Source organism: Lonchura striata, chromosome 4 (assembly GCF_050655825.1).
Source record: "Lonchura striata isolate lonStrDom1 chromosome 4, ASM5065582v1, whole genome shotgun sequence".
Classification (NCBI taxonomy): Eukaryota; Metazoa; Chordata; class Aves; order Passeriformes; family Estrildidae; genus Lonchura; species Lonchura striata.
In genome coordinates, this window is record NC_140706.1 from 48,008,312 (window position 1) to 48,028,040 (window position 19,729).

Here is a 19,729-nt window from a genome sequence, read left to right on the forward strand (position 1 = left end):
AAAAATGTGTGCCAAGAAACTAACATTTCTGTATCTAGGGAGCAGCAGGGTAGGATCTTCATTTTGTTGTGGGCCTCAGGTAAGGATAGCAACCCTTGGTACCTTCACCCCTAGTTTGGCATCAACACTTTTCACAGAATCACCAAATCAATCAGGTTGGAAGGGTATGCGGCAGCTCATCTGGTTCAACCGCTCTGCTCAAGCAGAATCAGCCTAGAGCATACGGAGCAGGATTGTGTCCAGATGGGTTTTGAGCATCTCCTTTCACAGAGACTCCACAGCCCCTCTGGGCAATGTGTTCCAGTGCTCAGGCACCTGCACAGTAAAGTTACTCCCCGTGTTCAGGTGGGACTTCCTGTGTGTCAGTTTCTGCCCACTCCCTCAAGTCCTAGAGCTTGGCATCACCGAGAAGAGCCTGGCTCCATCCTCCTGGCATCCCCCGTCTGGCACTGCTACTGGCCTGCGAGCACCGCAGCCTGGTACACCTCAGCCACCACCTGCGCCAGCTGGCCGGGCTCCGGCCGGGGTCACCCACGGCTCAGGGAGGGGCTGGCTTCGTTACTGTTACTTTCAGCCGTGTGGAGCGCTCCTGGAGGCCGGGCAGCCCGCAGGCCCTGATCCCCGCGGCGCTGCGCGGGGCCCGGCCGCGGCAGGCGGGGCCGGGCCGGGCCGGCGCGGCGGCCGCAGGAAGGGGAGGGAAGGCGCGGCCGCCATCATGCGAGCGCCGCCGGGGCTGCCGCGGCTGCTGCTGGCGGCGCGGGGGTGGGGGCGCCTGGGCGCCATGTCCCGCTACGGCACGGAGCAGCGGGGCCGGCCCAACTCGCCCGATTACCGCCTCTACTTTAGTAAGTAGCGGTCCCCGGACTCCATAAACCCCTTCCTTCCCCGGACTCCATAAACCCCTTCCTTCCCCGGCGCGCGGGGCGCACGGAGGTGGCGGCGGCGGCTCCCCGCTCCCGCGGCGGCTCCTCGGGCTGGCTGAGGTATCGCCCCCGAGCCTTCTCACTGCTGTAGGGGGGAGCAGTGTTTTTGTAGAGACTGAGAGCAGATCCTGAAGACACCCCGGCTTTTGGAGGGGATGCCGGGCCTGCTCAGCCCCGGCCCAGCCGTGCCCTGGCCGTGCCCCGGCGGACGCCGGGGGTGAAGCGCCGCGGGGCCGTGCAGCGGCAGCCTGGCCGCGGGGACAGCCTAAGGGGCTCCGCGGTGAGACAGCCCAGCCTGTCCCTTGTGACCGGGCAGCCCTCCTTCCCGCCGCACACGTCACCGAGGCGGGAGGCTGGCATCCGAAACACGGGGCTCCAGCCCCCAGCGGGGACGGCAAGTGGCAGGGCGAGGGCGCCGGCAATGCTCCAGGAGGCGTCTCGACCCAGCGAGAGCTGAGGGTGTGCCGTGTTCAGTATTACGCATTTTCGTAACAGTGTTGTCTTGTTCGTGTGCCAGTCCTACCGCAGTGGCTTTGTGCATTTCTGGTCCATTGACCTACAGTATAAACTCTGACGTCTGCTGGTGTGGGAGAAGCGGAGGCGGCGTGTGCCCGCTTGGCAGCATTGCCAGAGCTCCCTTGTGCTCATTCATGGGGCTGCCAGTGCAGGAGGTCGTCTAGAGAAAGTCACTTTATTTGGTGGGAATAAACAGCCAACCACTAAACTTTCTTTTATTGGGGAGGAGCGCCTGGGAGGTTTCCAGGAATCGCACATCAACTCCATTTACTGTTCTTTGCTGAGGTGGTCAAAAGTCCAAAGCTAAGTGAGGTACCTTGTCTGCTTTTTCCTTTACTATGAATAGGGATGCTAGCAGAGAAGAAATTCCTTGGGATTTGAATTAATGTTTGCACTCTTTTGATGTGATACTTGGACTTGGAAAACTTAAGCATACACTTCAGTGAAATTAGTTTCTAGAGTGGGAGCAAGGCTGCGGTGCAGAGTGGGCCCCCGCTAAGTTAAGGTCAATTTCTGCTGGTTTCAAGGTGTGGTGTTTCATATCAAGCGCCTAGAGCAATTATCCCATCCCTCACTTACTCTTGATCAGACTTTGGCCTATTACAATGGGGGATTTGTGGTCATGAAACTCTGTTTATTAGAAATACAGTGCAATCACAGGGGCAACATTCCTAGAAACCCTACTGATGGAAATGGGTTCCTTTTAGTTTTGTGGGGGGTTTTTTTTGTGGTTTTTTTTTGTGGTTTTTTTGGTTTGTTTTTTTTTTTTTTTTTTTAATTTGCAGTGTGTGGACAGGGAGTAGAATGAAATAGCTTCTCATCCTTGTATAGCTTGTATTGCCAGGTAGAAGAGTAGTGTTGAATTCTAAAGCAATAACTTTGATTCTAATGAATCCTTGTCAAAACACTCAAATTCCTTGTCCTCCATGTAGGTACGTGCTTGAAATTGAACTTCAGAAAAAGTTTAACTGATGCACAGTCATAGCATATGCACATTTCTGTATTGTGTGATGTTTAGCAACACCAACATCTTATCTTTAGGTTTGCAATGCTACTTCATTTTGTCTTTCAGAGAATGCAGATGGTAAATATATTTCCCCATTCCATGACATTCCCTTGTTTGCTGGATCTAAAGAGGTATGTTTTTATGCCTAGAAACATTATTAATTTCAAAATGCTAATAGTTTTGCTGGTGTTCTTTAGATAAAAGTGCAGGTTTTAAAAGCCTTTTTTTGGTAATCAATAGAGAAATGTATAGTTCCAGAAAGGATCACTCTAACCCAGACTGATGCCTTATGTAATACAGGCATGATGACTGCACCAAATTTTCTCTACTGAATTTAATAACTTGCAGTGAAGCATAATTGCTGTTTATGCAGGCCTAGGTGTCTTTTTAAGTCTCTAAGTGATTGAGGGCAGGAGAACCCTCACTTTATCTTGTGATAATTTCTGTGTTTAGTTTTGTGCTTATGTGTGCTGGAATTAATTTTCTACTGTTACTCTTTTTGAATTAGCAGTTTTCTACACCTGCCATTAAAAGTGTACATTTCTTTGTTGTGGATGTACACCACACACTTGTATAACTTATGGTGTATGTCTTTAATTCCCAAAAGGAGCATTAGAATTGGAAGCCAACAGCAATGCCCAGGAGAGAAGTGGTAATCACACCTTTGGAGAATCGCAGTGTGCGAGGTGCAGCTGAGCACTGTCACGTCTTGTTAGCCGCCCTCCCTGGGGTTTCATTACAGCAATAATGAAACGGCTGTTTAGTCTGTCACTGATGGGAGAACTGCCAGTCTTTGGTTTAGGCTGAAGTTTGCTTATCACAGGGTGCTTGTGACACAAACAGGCTGGGGGAGTTTTAATCCTTTTCTTGTTTAGTTGCTGAGTCTCTATGGGTGATATGAGTGGTGCAAAAGGTCAGTAGTTTGAACGTGTTCAGATGGAGACTCCTGAACTGATGAACCAATCTCTTAAATTATTAAATCCAAGATATTAGAAATCTGAATGAAACCTTTTTGATCAGCAGACCCAAGTGCTTGTCAGTGGGAAAGGCAGGCCATTCAGAGTGTCATTATTAACATGCCGTGTTCAGTTCATGCTATTGCTGGAAAAGCAATGGACATTTTCATCACTTGTTCCCAGAGGCCTTGCTGTCCCCGAACCTAGAGTTAAAAGTTTGTGGGAGTAGCTTATAGCCTGTGATTTTGCCAGTAGGGTAAATTAGAGTACAGCAGTGTCTGATCAGTGTGGAGAGACTTTCATTTTAGTGTGTGAGTGGGGAAATATCATTCTACCCAATATAGGGCCTGAAGGGTGAGCAAGAAGGGAAGTCATGGTTAAGGTCGCTGTTAATTTTGCCTTGTTTGAAGGAGGATGACTTAAGGATGTATGCTAGAGTCTTTGTCTAAGATTTATGGACTTTATAATGGAGAAATCCAGCCTTATTTTTTGCACTGGTTTTGATTATTTTGGGTTGGTTTTTGTCTTCTTCAACTGTACAGAAGGGTGACTGGTTTTAATCAGTTGAGTACAGACCTAAATTGCTGCTTAAATTTCTTGGTAGCTGGGAGAAAGTAAATGTGCCCTTGTACATTTTTTATCTTCCTTTGTTAATGTCTCAAAGGTTAGAATTTCACAATGAAACAGAACTGAGTATTTACTTTTAAAAGCTATAATTTAGGCCTTTGTGCTCACAAAGGGCTGTTTCTATTGCATTGTAAAGTACTGTTGCCTGTATTTATGTGAATACAATGTTGCTGTCTTGTGTTCCTTATATACTTCTTTACTTCACTCTTTCCCCATAGGATACAGAAATTCCTGCAAAGAAGTCAAAGACTACTGGATCTGAGGTACTGCTAAGTTTTTTTTCTTGTTTTTTTTTCCAACTATTTCCTCTATTTCCTTTCCAACTCACTGTCACTGAATATAGTTGACATATCTTCAAATGCAAGTCTTGTAGGAGAAGACTTAAAGGGATTTAATATTCTCCTCTTTGAATGGGACAGAAATGTCAGAATTCCTTTATTCATCAAGATGTTCTCAAAGGCAAACACTTACACCAGTCTTTCAAAGGTTTGTTATGACTTTTGCAGTGTAGATATGTTATCTTTTTTGCTATTATGTTCAGAAATATTTACAGTAAAACCTCTCTTAATGAAATATTCATTATTCTCTGACTGTGGATAATCTTTGGTTTATATACAGAACTTCAAAAATCCCAAGTATGTTAGGGCATAAATTATACTGGGTATCTGCTTTTTGGAATTGAGGTTATGTTGTTTTCTGTACTCAGCTGGGAAACCCAAAGGGAGAAAAACCACATCTGCTAATGGTTCAGCATTATCCCACACTGAAATTAAGGCTGACAGAAGCCGAGAAGACATGGAAGATCTGCTCAGGCTTTTACTGTGAAACAATATTTGTTTATTCAAGTGCCTTTTTCAAAATGTAACATTTTTTGCTGTGGTTTGCCTGGGATAGGCTCATCTAAAACTTAGTAAAAGAATGTGATAGAAAAAAGAAGAGCCAAACTATGCTTAAAGGTCATTGTATGTGGGTGGGCGGGCGTGTGTCCCAATCCTTATCTTCTCCTATCTGTTTGGCTAGTCATATTGCAAAACTGTAGCTACCCATCTGATGTGAAAGAACTCTTCTGTGTGGGTTCTCATAGTTTTGCAGCCAGTGTGTGGTGCACTGGTTCTTGTGCTGTACAGCAGTGACCACACAGTCCTGCACTATTGAGTTTCCTCTCCCTTTGCTCTGTGATTCATTCAAGCTACAATGCCCAAGTAAGGCTTTTTAGATTTCCTGTAGCTTGATGCCCATTTAGGTATTGTTTAGAAGCATCTTGCCTCAAAGAGGAGATATTTAGGAGAAAGAGTATGTGCCAGTAGACTTTTATCAAAAATCATTGTCTTGCAACATCAATTCTTATTTACAGCTCCTGCTGGCAAGTCAAGTATTCTGTGTCTTAGCTACTTAGAGATACTGGCTGGTGCAAAGACATTTCATGCAGCATCTGAAACTGTTCAAAATTGCATTTGTCTGTGCTGTGAGAAGCATGGTAGCTTCTTGAAAACCATGTTTCTAGTAGCCTGTGGAAAGGGGGGCACAATACCAGTGCATCTCTTGCTTCCTTGGCCAGTGTAGCCTCCTGAGCTGCTTCACATAATTCCTGCTGTGAGACAGCTCTGGACTGTGGTTTAATAGAGCTGCAGAAAATGAGCAAAGGCAAATTCAATCCTAGAAGGCTTTTGATACAATTAGGCAAAGAGATATGCAGGCTGTAAGCTTCCTGAACATACTTAGATGGTGAAATGTGAGAACATCTTTTTCATCATGATCTTAGGGAGTTGGGGAGGGGAGAGAAAACAAGGGGATCTTTGTATTCAGGAAAGCTGTGTTGTCTTATACTGGGCCCTTCAGCAGCTTTCCTCACCTTGCCTGATGAGAGATGCATCTGTGTGTACTTGTATGCAGGGAAAGCATACCTTAATTAGGTAATAAAGCATACCTTAATCAGGGAATAAAGAGGAAATGAACAGTTTAATGTCATGTAGTGATTTCAGAAGACCTTTGAAGCCCTGGCCTCTTGTTCTTGTCTAGGAATGCAAAGGCTGCTGTTGATACCTGTTATTCAGTTAATCCTTCACTGAATTTGACCAGAATTCGAAAGTGATAGTTCTTCTTGCCCTGGGAACACATTTTTGAAACTTATGCTTTTAGGGTGGCAGTTATTTGTTACTCTGGACAAAAGCAAGCCCTTTTAAGAGTTAAATTAAATTCAGTTTGTAAATTATGCTGAACTGGTGTTTATCAGATGGCAGTCTAGCTATGGAAAATGAAGATAATTTTCGAAGAGTCTCTTTAGCCAGTCTAATCTACTTTACATTGTCCTTGGTGTTCCTGATGTCAGAAAAGGTCTCAAAGTTAGAGGAGTTTCAGCTTTCAACGTCTGTAGGATAGAGAGTGCACATCCTACAAGTCGGCTGTTTGCAGTCTCAGTTTGTAGTTTGTAAGGGAGACACTTTCGTTTTTCTGTATTAACTGTTTTCACTAGTTCAACCATTTTTTAGGCTTTCTCAAATCTTAGTTAAATTTAGCTTTGCTGACTCTGCTGACAACTGACCTTTTTGCTTTTGCAGATGTTTTTTGTCTGTTTGAGGACAAGAAAGAAGTTACTTTGAGGTAGAAACTATGCTGAAAGAAGTAATATTCAGTTTCAGTCTTAAAATTACCTCTGTGACAGGTTTTAAAAGTTTCACATCTCTGGAAAAGTGGATACTTCCACTAGGTTTACAGTCAAAACTGTCAGAACCTGACTGTTGAATATGGTCTTCCTTGTCTGGAAGGAAGAAGGTTTGAAGAGGTCATCATTTTCTTTTCAAGGCCAACATGACATGCTGTTTCCTGCTGTAGTTGAAAGGGTTTCTAATCTACTTGTCATTGTGTATCTTTGGAGAAATATTCACATGTGGTGTCTTTCAGAGGACCCACCTGTTCTTGAAATAAAATGTTTCATATGCTGGGCATGGTAAGGAGTCTGTCCAAGCATGTAGAGACTATAGTCCTCTAACTTGCAGACATTCACAAGAGCATTTGAAAAAATAAATAGAAAGAAAAGACAGATTGCACATTGCTAGGATGCCCATGTGGACTTCAGCTGAGATGGTTCTGTGAGCCAAAAACTTCTGCTAAATTAACTCGTCAGGTGATATTTAAGGGCTCATCAGGGTGGTATGCAGTCTGCATAGGTGATCTGACCTTGTGCTTCCAGCAGCGTTCAAAACTAGTGTCAGAGATGTCATTTGGTAAAGTTGGTATGCTTCATAAGGAAGGAGAAGCTCTCGTCATTTTCTGTGCAGAGGAGGTGCACCCTTCGTGCTGACTTTGTATTCTGCTTTAACTACAGTCTCTGTAACTGCCCTTGGTGATGTTAGACAGTTTTTCAGTATATGTGACCTGGGCTACAGTGTGTCCATTATGTGGTCAGGGATTTGTGTTCCAAATTTTAGGTTATCAGTGAATCTGATTCACCCTAATGCTTGAACTTGTCCAGACTTTTGCTATGGATGCGTCCATTAGATGCAGCCTTGCTTTGTGTTCCTACAGATGAACAAATGCTGAGAGTAGAAGTAATCTTCACTCATCAGTCCAGTTGAAGTCTACCCAGAGTACTGTTGGTTTACTGAGAAAGTTACATCAGTGATTTGATCCAACTGGACTTCAAATAAATGTTTCCTTAAGCTTGAGAAAGCCAGTGCTTCATATTTATCCATGTCAGGGTTGTACATAGCACAGTTTTGCAGGTGAATATGTCCCATAACTGGTTTATCAGAGAACATGATACCAGTGAGATTCCTGTGTAAAACCTACCTGTACTTTGGTGTTTGTGATTCCCTTTCCAGTATAACAGGAGGGAAGTATGCTGCAAAGAGACTGCAGGCACTCTGTGTTCATACTGGACATTGCATTCCTCTTTTGCTATGTGGCATGTTAATTTATACTGGAGAAGTTCCACTTTCTCTTTGGTGTCCAGATGTTGCTGGCATCTGGTTTGTTGTTTTAATTGTAAAATACTTTATAGCAAGTGTTACATTGGGCATGCTTATAACATGGCTACTCATTTGATAAGGAAGTCCTCTTCCATTTATTTCTGGATATATTTAATGACAGTCCATATTTAGCTTCTCCTTTTTTTATTTTATTTTCTTTCTTCCTTTTAAACATCACCCTTTGTTCACACTACTTCTAGACTGCAGCTTATGATTTTCATTCTTGCTAATCCTCAGGTGCATGCTGCCATGTTCAGTTGATGGCTGATGAGAATCCCTGCCAGATTGCAAATGAGCAGACAAAAAAAAAAAAAAAAAAGAAATGGTAGCTGCTTTTTCTTCTCTCTTTCTTCTGGACCCAGAACTTCTCTATGACAAAGACTCAGCAGCCCCCAAATGCTGCCTCTAGTGCTTTTAGATTTTTTTAAGCATTCTACTATAAAAGCTATCAAAGTAATTATAAGCTTTAGCATATCTCTTGTCATGCATGGTGATGGCAAATTGCAATCTACAGAAGTCACTCCACTTCTGCCTCAAATTATCTGAACCTTCAAAGCTGAGCATTAAGGGTTGCAACCCTTGAGCAAAATCATACCTATTCAAAACCATTCCCTCAAGTGTGTGAAATAAGGAACTTCCGAATGACTGGGAAAGAAATTAGTTGTACAAGAAAGGTAAAGTTAGGTAAGGAAGAATTGGTTTGGAGAGGGATATAGGGCAGTCCAGAAAGGCAGGCATCAGAAAGGTCATGGATTTTTTTTTTTTTTCCTTCTGATACTCGGGTTTCTAAAAACAATCCAGATCAAAATGAGGTTTTTTCTGTAAGAATCCATACTGCCAGAAATAGGTTTTTAAAAAGTAGTTTAACTAGACAAAAACTAGTTCCTTTTTAAGGCCCATCAGTCTTAGAGGAGAGAGTGATGACTAAAAGTTTATCTGGGTATAACAGTCTGTATTTCCCTTGCTTTTCTCAATACTTGCTGTACAAATATGCTGAAGTATTTTTGTATATCTTTTTGTCTTTCTATGTTTTTTTAATTTCAAAAACCAAAAACTGTTTCTGTTTTCTTAGTGAAAGAGAGACATTTTTGCTTGTCTCAACAAAAACTAACCATGATACCTTAAAAATGATGTTCAGTTGAAATGGAATGCAGTAAGGTGCCAAGAAGTGTTAAAGACAACACCCGAATAAAGCAAACAGTTAGAACCTGCGTGAGTTCCCATGTAATCTACTTAGGGTGTAGTTCTTAGGAAATGAAGGGTATCATTTACACATACTGGTTGTTCCTACTGATGTGAGTTTCTGCTGATTTTCTTATGCAGTTTTAGGAATTAGGAAATGACTTTTGACTTCTCTGTGTTGAGCAAATAGATTTCAGACCTCCCTTGCCCCAGCACCTCTTCAAGGTATAATAGAGGTTTAAGTACAAATATCTGTCTTATGTTCACATTGACCCAAAGTCAAACAAGCTGCACAATACCCTGGGTTGAGTGTCCCTCTGGGCTCTTCATCTCCTTTTCCCTAGCAGATGGATTCTGTTCCTTTTTCTGAATCTAGGACACTTTCCTCCTCTTTTCTCGCCTGCTCCAGGAATACTGTCCTGAGGAAACCATCAGCCAGTCTGATGCACAGTTGCCACTCATGAAATGGAGTCTCTTCTACATGAGGCTCTTGCAGAGCTGGGTTAAATCTGGACTGCAGTGATCTCACAGGCAGGCCAATTGACTGCTGTTGTACAAAGGCAGTTAAATGGTAAACTTTGCAAGCAATACTTTTGTTTAATGAGAGATCTTTTTGCTGTGATTTGAAGGTGTGTCAAATGGGCTGTTGAAAGAGTTTTCCAATTTCTTGAGGGGGTAGAAGTGCTTACTTAGGGGGTTGGTGAGGTGGAATTTTTTATTTTACCGATTTAAGATAAAAATACCAATTACCAGATGCATTCACCAGCCAAAACTAACCACTGAATGACACATGCAGATGGTAATCTGTGGAGACAGGTGGTGTCTGACACTTGCATTTCTCTTTTCAGCTGAGGCAGTTTACAGCAAGGGATGGGGGACAACATTCAAGTGGTTAGAAAGAATAGGTGCTTGGTCTGGGGAAAAAAAAGTGATGGAAACATTCCTGTGTGATATGTAGGAAGGAAAACAAGATGGGAAAGAGGAGGGAAAAAAACCCTAAAATACTAGGTAGTCTAATTTTCTTTCAATCTGTCAAAATATCTAGTATCTGCTCTCCTTTCCACATGAGTGAATCTGGTCTTACCACTGTGAAAATTTGATTGCCCTATAAATAAAACTTTTTATTTTTAAATGCAAACACTGAACAAAGTAATTAATCTTTTGTAAATGCTTGTGGCAGCTTAGCATTAGAGAGAGTACTTTTGGGGATTTTTTTTGCATACAAATTAATCTGTCAGGCTGTCACATTTAAGACTCTTGACAATTCATGTTTGACTGATACCACAAATTATGAGGGCCTGGTCTTCAAGATGAGTTGAATCTAAGTGGTTTTATTATGTTTTTGAGAGCAGCATTGCATTAATTTCAGTCCAGTGTAGTCTGACCCTGACAGTTGGTTTGGTGAAGACCTGGACTAACTGTTGACTAATTAAAAGCTCAAAACCAAGTATAGAAGCTGCTGAAGCCTTTGCATTCTACATGGTTGGGAAAGCATATGGCAGCATCTAAACAACAAAAATATTGGATTGTGGTGGAGGGGAAGACATCCTGTATAATTCCAGTAGTTTGTAAGCTTTTTGCCTGCAGCTACCAATCAGAAAAAATTTTGACCTGCTTGGCAGTTCCCTAAGAGTTTCTTGTCAGCACTGACTTTCATACTGTGCATTTCTCTTTTCCAAGTGTTTCCCAGATGGATGTGCATACTCTGTTTGGCTCTCTTCCAACCCTTCTCTTACCTGCTCATGCATGTATATTGCTTTGCTCTGTCAGCTTACTCGGTGTTGACATTTTTGAGCCCTCTTAACTTTTGTTTCAACTATTCTTACATACATAGGGTGTATTTCATGAAACTGAGATTTATCTGAAACCTTTCTCCTTTTTTTATTTTTTTTAATTTGATCATGACCTGATTGGGAGAAGTGATTCCATCTGACATGCCACAGATTGCATTATGGGCACAGTACTTATGGATGGCAAATATAGTTTAAATTTATTGGGAATTGGCTGTCAGTATTGTGCATAGATTGTGATCTTGTAGTATTAATGCTGAGTGACAGTTGGGGTTTTCCTTTGCTTTCTTGCTTTCCACATTCCAGATTTGTTTGGGAGGAGATGATCACAGAACCACTCAAATTACTTTTAATCAGACTATGACATTGACCCTGGTAATGCTGTTTGTTTGTTGCAGCTGCAGGGTACAAGGATCAAAAATACAAATATTTAAGGGTTCACTGGAGCCTTAATTGTGGTGTAGTTAGAGTGTCAATGCAAGTCTTTGCTTGGTTCAACTTTATATTTTTTAATTATGGATTTCTACAAAAACATATTTTGTCTTTCCTGACCTGTTGTGATTGCCAATACCAATGTGAGTTTTTGTTGGCTGAGATGTCCCAGGCAATGTGATATTTTTGAGGTTATTGTTGTAGTCTAAAACAGGTTGTAGACCTTGCTTGATGGTTTGTTCTAGTTACCCAATTTAGTAGTACTCTGCTCCTTGGTAGGGCTTAACTCAGCTTCATAAGAAGAAATGTTACAACAATTAGAATTTTTCTCTTTGGAAAATGTTGCTTTAATCTCCTCAGTAAGAAGGTGTAGACTGCTTATGTTTCTTCTAAAAACATGGACATTTACATGTTTATTGGGTTTTTCCTCACACACCACCTTCTTTGTTTCTGTTAGGAACAAGGCTAACACTAATGTGAGGTGTCTGTCCATGCCCTTCCTCTGCCATTGCTTTTGAATTAGCATTCACTCACTTGAAGCAGATTAAACTGAGAAACAGAAGTGTCATTTGCATGAGGTTTTATAAAATAGTAAGCCAAAAGAGGAGGGCCTGAAGGAATAAATCCTTGGGGGAAAAAATCCACAACATTGTCCTTTCCACTGCATAAGGGAAGCTGTGTCGTACAGAAACATTCAATCTCCTTTGACAAGTAGACTGAACCTCTGCCTCATGGCAGACCATTCTATGGACATTCTGAACATTTTGTGAAGAGTAATATTGACATGAGAACAAAAAACATCAGGAGTATTTCCATTGCTTGTTGTTGTCCATATTCTTAAAGGGGTGAGGTAGGAAAAGGATGAACTATGGAGGTTGATGTAAAGGAACTGTACAGATAAAAGCAGCTGTAACGGAGTAATGTGATGTATGTTGCTGCTGAATGCACAGGAGAGAATTTGTGTTACTGTAAAATACTAATTGCCAAGTGGAATTTCTTTTCAGTTCTGTCACTATTTTTGTGTTTTAGGTCCTGTTTAATATGATTGTAGAAGTGCCTCGTTGGACTAATGCAAAAATGGAGGTAATGAAGAAAAATACCTTGATTATACAGGTATCTGTGGAAGTTATAACAATGCAGTGGCTTCCAGTAGGCAGAGTTTAATCACAGTTTGGATTTCTCTTTGCACATTAAAATGTTAAACAATTGTTTTGAAGTGGTGCATATGCTTTTCTTGCAATTACAGAAAGTGTTGAGCTTCTAATTGTTTTCTTGGTGGAAACAGGAAAAGCAAGTGGTCACTGGTTCTTGACAGCCCTCTCACTGCAGAGTGCAGCATATCTGCAGCAGAGTCCTGGAGTACTGACTTTTAGGGTGTTTTTCAGCATTTAGATTAACTCTTGCTTGCTTATGGAACACTCCACTCAGATGATTTAATTCATCATTTCCACTGCATAGTGTGTTAGGCCAAATCCCAACAAATGGAGTTGCAACTAAAAGAGCATTTCTTTATGACCAAAGAAAAATATTTGGAGACTTCACTGATTGAAAGTATGAACTCCTGCAGGGAGATGTTTTATAAGTAGTAGAAGCATCTGTAGTGTTTATGAAACAACATATCTCACCAGGAAATGTCCTGTCCTCCTGAACATTTGTATTAATTTTAGGCATGCTTCCCAGATACTTTTAAGGAAGTTTGTGGTTGAGCTGTTAACTCTTTTAATTATTGAAAATAATGCTCCTTAGCCTTCTATTTGAGAATTTTTTCTCCTTTCCCTGATGATAAAACTGTTTACAGCTGTTACTCTTCAGGCAGGGTTACCTCAGATATTTACCTCTTATTTTAAACTCATGACTTATTGTGGCAGCTGAGTTCTCTTTTGCAGAGGATCCCTTTGACAATGCTATTTGAACTCTGCCTGAAGCTCAGGTTGCCCTCTCTATGCTTTTTTCAGCACATTATGTCAAGGGTAGAAAAGTTTGTCCTGTTAGTTTAGAAATCATTGATTTTAGGCTTTTTAGGTTTGATGGAGGAGAATGGAAGTAGTTTCCTAATATTTAACTTTTAATATCCTTAAAATTTGCTGCATCAATTAAGGTAGTTTTCATGCCTTACCATCATGTCCTGGCAGTCCTTCAGTCCAGGCCATGGTAAGCTGCTAATGCCTGCTATTACCAGATCTTGTCTGCTGATCTCTCCTCACATGCAGTGGAGACTTCACGACATTAAGCCTTGCGTTAGTATGAATATTTACCCACAGTTACATTTCCTGCAACAGATCTCTTCTGCTCCTCAGCTTGTTATATTTCTGTTCTTCTTCCATGGTGCTTTAAGTTTCTCCTCTTTGTCCCAGTTTCCATGAACAAAAAGCATTGCTGAGCTCCACTTCCATCAGTGTCCCTTGTTGGCCTGTTTGAGCTCTTCACTGTTCGGTTATGACCAGAAGCAGATAGAATCCAGTGTGAAGCCAGAAATGTGTGAAGCTTCATCTTGGCTCCTGGGGACAGTTTAGTTTTGGAATGAGGTTGACAGGTTGGAGTGGTTCTAAAAGGTGGAATTCCTTTAGGATGGCTTTGGTGGCAGTGCGTCAGGTAAAAGGACAGGGATATAAAATTAATATGGACTGAGGGCTGTGTGCTTATGCAGGGGAGCTATGCACTACTTGAATGTAATCACTTGAGCCTGTAACAAATATTCTGCCACTCAGATGAGTGTTTGTAAGTAAGAGCCAAGCTAACATGGGTTGGACTGTGGTGTAGAGTGTCAAAGGGTGGTTATAGTGCAAATTAGCTGTGGTGGGTAACTCAGGCAGTGGCTATACATGTGTGGTTTGTGTATGGGCTTTGCGGGAGGATGTTACTGTTCAGCTGTAGTTCAACTCTTCTGTCAGTGCTTCTTTAGTAATAAGAATTTCCTCTTCAAATGGTAGCTTAACTTGTTCCAAATATGCATTTAGTGACTATGAGGAACTTGTGCTTGTGAAAAAGCATTTGTATGCTGAGAGGTGATGGAAAGAAGGGCTGCTTGCAATTGGAGAGCAAGGAGCAGAGGGCAAGAACATGAAACATTTCCTCTGTGGTTGTCAAAGCCCCTGTTGTTGAAAGATGTTGTGCTGTCATTTGCATGTCTGTTGAACTTGTACTATAAAGTGCAAGAGCTTCTGACTTAAGTTCCTTTCAGTTTTTATGTTTGACCATGACAACCTCCTTAGAAATTTATTGCTTTCTGTTCTATATTCATTTTATTCTTGCATACTTTACAGCATTATTTAATACCTTAATAAGCTCCTTTTTGAATATGACCCTTGAGATTCAGAGTGAAGCTATAGTAGTTTTAATAGTTCTCAAACCACAAGCATGTGCTGCCAGATGGATCTTTCTTACTGGCTGTGTATGGAACGTATTGCTTTCCATTTTAACATTCTCCTTCTCTCTCTCCCTCTCCCTGCTCCCCCACCCTTTTTCACGATCTGCTTAGATTGCCACTGAGGAGCCATTGAATCCCATTAAACATGATACAAAGAAAGGCAAGCTTCGATATGTAGCAAATATCTTTCCTCACAAGGGTTATATATGGAATTATGGTGCCCTCCCACAGGTAACATTTTTGTTATAATGGCGAAAGTTTTCTGTCTTCTGTGTAAATTGCCTTGTAAATCTTGGTTACTGCCTGAATGCAAATCAGCTGCAAGAGGGGTGATTCACTTTGATACATTTATAAATTAGGATTTTTATGTTGAATTTTATTGTGTCCATAGATATTGATCAGAATTCGGGTGTGGGAGTAAATATGAGCTTGTGTTTTCAGGAAGGCGTTAAATGATCAAGAAATCTCAAATCTTTAGTCTGTGTCTCTGTAGTTACAGAATTAAATTGTCATGATCTGCCATTCAAGAATACTTTGTCAAGTAGACCTTTTCTGCTTAAACAAGGCATTTATTTAAACACTCAATTTAGGATTTTTGTGTACTGCAGCTTAAATTTTAACTGGGATTTCTTAATATCTTTAATGAAGAGGAACACAAAGGCTGCTCTTTTTGAGATTAAACCTCAACTGCCTTCCTTCACTTTTCTCTGAACTGTGAGACTTTACTGATCGTGACATATTTTGAACTTTGAGCCTTGAAAAAGCCCATCTAATGGCTGAATTTTGAGCATAATGAAAAGTTTTAAACTTTTTTCATTTCTGTGAATAACACATTAGACTTCAATTAGTACTGAAGAACATGATGGAGCTTAAAAAGAGTAATTTATTTTCTTTGCACTTAACTATATAAGCAATGAAAGTTGAGTCCCAAAAGTCTGCTTACATGTTTGATCCTTAGAGAGGAGATACTAGGCAGTTTCTTGAATATAGCAGTGAAGATCTTGTCCAATCAGCAGTGTCAGTAGACAAAGTTTCCAAGTAGGTGGAGTTGGAAACCAGCAACTCCATTTAATGTTTTCAAATTCGTATGTTCCTTAGTGCAAAGCCAGAATGATTTGAAAATGTGAACATTTTCCTGCATTATTTTGCAAAGTGCAGTATTTTGGACTTGGAATACTTTCCTCTAGAGAAATGTTTGGCATCCTTTGTTACCTGCTGAGTTGGGGAGGGCTGAACATAATTGTCATTTTAATGATTTACTGTATTAGATATTAGCTATATTTGCTATCATAGCAGAAGTTGCTGTGCTGTTCAGAGAACAATACTATTCCTTCTAACCTAGAGGTGAAGAGGTGTGACTGGGCAAAAGAGAAGTACTGGTATAATGCAGCCCTAAATAAAAAGCAGTTTAGAAGGACGAGAGGACACAGTCTTAAGCTGTGCCAGGGGAAGTTTAGGCTAGATATTAGAAAAAGATTTTTGCAGAAAGACTTACTGGGCATTGGAATGGGCTGCCCAGGGAGGTGGTGGAGTCACTGTCCCTGGGGGTGTTTAAAAACAGATGAGACATGGCACTCAGTGCCATGGTTTAGTTGATGAGGTAGTGTTAGGTCATAGGCTGGACTCGATGGATCTCCAAGATCTTTTTCAGCCAACCTAGTTGATTCTGTGAAGAGTACTGGAAAAATAAATATTAAGTTTAAATTCTCTCTTGATTTGACTTCAGCAGTTTTTTGGTAATGATTCTGCTACCTAAACACCTAAGCATATTCTTTTTACCATTTTGCCTTCCAGTATCAGTCAAGTTCTCAAGAACAAATTTGAGATGGAGTTATGATTGCGGACAATAGGAGCTAGCAATGTAGCTCCTTGGAAAATAAAGTTTTCTATAGTCTTTTCAACAATACCAAACTGGACTCAAAATTCTTAATGGAAAAGCTGCTCAACTGTAGAACGAATTATTCATTACTTTTAAATTAAAAACAAGTACTTGTGTAGTAATTAAGTTAGTATAACTCAGCTAGGATTCCTTGTTTGTGCAGTGCTCAGAGCAGACGTTTAAACTTGCCTCTTTGGTCTTAAACTCTTAGCTCTCCTTTGGAATGTACATGTCTCAAAATACTCAGAAATACTTCATGCCTAAATCTAAAATCTTTAAAAAGCTTATTGGGTGCAGACAAATCTGTGTGTATGAGTGTGGTTAGCTCAAAGCTTAGATGTGTTAGAAAACAACTTATGTTAATATCATGGTATTTAACAAGTATAATAAAAATGTAATTGTAAGATATCCTAGCTTGATCCCACTATCACTAGTAACTAGAAAAATCCATATTCAGGGTCCTCTGATTCCTTAATCATTGCAGTTGGGTAACGTGTATCTGTTGGGTCATTGACACAGGAAAAATATGTCCTCAGTAATCATGTCACTAGTCCTGAGTATGAGATACTCAGTGTCAGTCCACTGGCTGTTTACTTTTTCTCCTCCCATTGAGCAAGCCTGTTCGCAGAAAGCTGATGTTTTTATTGTTGCTTTTGCTAATCTTTGTAATTCAGTGGTAAGATGAGTTGTAATTGCAGTTCAGCAGCTAACTGATAGTTCTCTTTTCCCTGGCAGACCTGGGAAGATCCAAACCATACGGATAACATTACAGGATGTTGTGGGGATAATGATCCTATTGATGTGTGTGAAATAGGTTCAAAGGTTTGTATTTATCAGGATTAATTTAATTTATCAAGGTTAATTTAATAATTTGGTAGCAACTTCTGAAAGAGACGGTCAGACAGAAAACAAGATGTGTTAATTATGTTAGGGTCTGACAAAAGTATCAGTAGAGGATCTAAGGAGAGAATAGGTAAGAAAATGGTGGATTTTTAAAAAGAATAGGGGAAAGTAGGATTTGGTAAAGTCTTTGTACTAGTTACAAGAGAAAATAAAAGAACAACATCCTGAAGTTGTGTAGCTGAACAGTAAGTTTTGGGTGAAGGAAGTGATGGTTAAGATTTTTGGGGAAGGAAAAGTTTTATTTATTTTTTCTCCTGTTAGCAGTATTGGAGCTAGGAATAGGTTGCTGAAAAATGAGGAAATACAACGGCATCATGTGTTTTAGAATTATAAAATCAGACCCACAAAGGAGGTGGTTTTGATTTTACTCATGCGTGCGAACAGAAGTAGATCCTCTTTTCTAGCGAAGACAGGAACCTGCTGCAGTGTTGCAGAGTTACGAGTCATGGAACGGATGGCTGAAAAAGAGGTGCAGCAAACACTATTAGTAGGTATAAAGGAAAGGTTTAGCTCACTGAAAGAAAATTCTACATACCTAGAGGCAACAAAGAATGGAGCTATGCTGTGTATCAAAAATGAGGTTATTAAATGGATGAGTTTGAAAGAGGGATCTCTTAGGATATTTAGGTAAGGGGAAATTTAATTGGTGACTTCAGTGAAAGTGGCTCTATATATTTATTTGGGTTAAGAAACCTAAAGATTAATTTCAAGGGATCCAGAAAGCATTAAAGAAGAAATATTAGCTGGTAGGGAGGAGATTCCAAAGAAAATGCAAAAATGGCTGTGTTGGTATTTCTGGGGCGTGCTATGTGTTTTTATGTGTAGACAGAAATTAGGACCCTGAGTTCAGAAAGTAGAGAGTCAAGGAACAGGAAGAAGTTAAAAAATGAGTATGAGACACTTCTGACTTACAATTTGGAGGGAAGATCAAGAAAGTGTGAGGAAACTAGGGTAAAAGGGAAGGAAAAAAAATTTAGCTACTTGTCTACTTAAATGCTGACTGGAGAATTGAGGATTGGAGAGTAGTAATGGTGGGAGAAAGACTAGAGATAAAGGGATGTGTACTGGGTTTGCAGATCTATCTAGCAATTTTGTTACAGCCTGCTAGTCAAAAATGCAAAACTGTTTTTTTTTTAAGGTAAAAGAAATTTCACATGTTGTTTTCCAAATCTTTGTGGCATTACTTTCTGTTTCAGGTTCATTCTTCTGGTGATATTGTTCAGGTGAAGGTCTTGGGTGTTTTAGCTCTTGTTGATGAAGGAGAGACAGATTGGAAGATAATTGCCATCAGTGCAGATGATCCAGAAGCTCAGAAAATCCATGGCAAGTATTTTTGTCTTTCCTAATGCAGTTATGTCAGAAACTTGCACAGCAGAATGGTACCTGAGTTTAGGCCTCCCAGGATAAGAAGAGGCAGACAGTGGAAAGGCAAGGTTTTTTTTTGTTGTTGTTGTTGTTTAGGTCAAGTGCTTCCTTCACGTAGGGCATATATGCTTTCACACTAAACTTCTAAAATGGTTTGCTTGGATTTTCAAGACCTCCAATATTTACAGGCTTATGTACTGTGTAATAGTGCATATTTACCTGCTCTATGTTACGTAGCACACTACTCTTTTCCTTTGTGAAAGTGTTTGTTCCTTTTATATTTACAGGCATTGTGTTGGATTCTGAAAAGGCATTTCCAATGTCTTGCCGCTTTTAAGAGGATTGGCTCCAGAGTCTGTTGCTTAGTATGAGCAATTAGGTTTCACCTTTTAGCTTTAAAATTGGCAAAATAAACTGCTAATGCAGCTTACCCTAATCAGCCTTGATGATGATGAGCTGTGCAGGGGGAAGTATCCTGCTCAGACTTGTCCTCCCTGTGATCAGACTTCTGGTATCCAAATGAAACCCAAATACTGAAGCATGTCCATGTGGATAGCACCTGAGGTGTAATTCTGATGTATTAAAACTGCAGGAAGTTAAGTTTTCATAGCACAGGTAAAGTGCAGTTTTGTGTGGATAAATGGAGATTTGCTTCCTCAAATGTAATATTACTGAGAATCATGAGACTTAAGTGAGGAGGTTTGTCTAAAACTGATTGTTGGGAAACCAAAAATCACATATGCCATCAGATATGTACAATGACAGCCTGCTCTTCGTTGGTAAGGGAGCACCAAGATGCAGAGTGGCCTTTCTGT

The 19,729-nt window shown here is 40.5% G+C and overlaps 1 protein-coding gene across 3 annotated transcripts in view; it reads left to right on the top strand.

The window, feature by feature from the left end:
* Window positions 1–683: 683 nt before the first annotated feature.
* The window catches only part of PPA2 (inorganic pyrophosphatase 2), a 34,337-nt gene continuing 15,291 nt past the window's right edge, over window positions 684–19,729 (top strand). For 2 of the 3 annotated variants that reach the window (XR_014954864.1, XM_021531462.3), the window contains exons 1-7: window positions 684–845; window positions 2,512–2,576; window positions 4,247–4,291; window positions 12,430–12,483; window positions 14,879–14,998; window positions 17,382–17,468; window positions 18,746–18,872. Coding sequence is in view for 2 of the 3 variants with exons in the window: in XM_021531462.3 (XP_021387137.3) it covers window positions 716–845; window positions 2,512–2,576; window positions 4,247–4,291; window positions 12,430–12,483; window positions 14,879–14,998; window positions 17,382–17,468; window positions 18,746–18,872 (628 nt within the window). In the remaining variant the exon portion in view is untranslated. The remainder of the gene's footprint in view (window positions 846–2,511; window positions 2,577–4,246; window positions 4,292–12,429; window positions 12,484–14,878; window positions 14,999–17,381; window positions 17,469–18,745; window positions 18,873–19,729) is intronic. The other variant, XM_085578132.1, reaches the window with a different exon arrangement.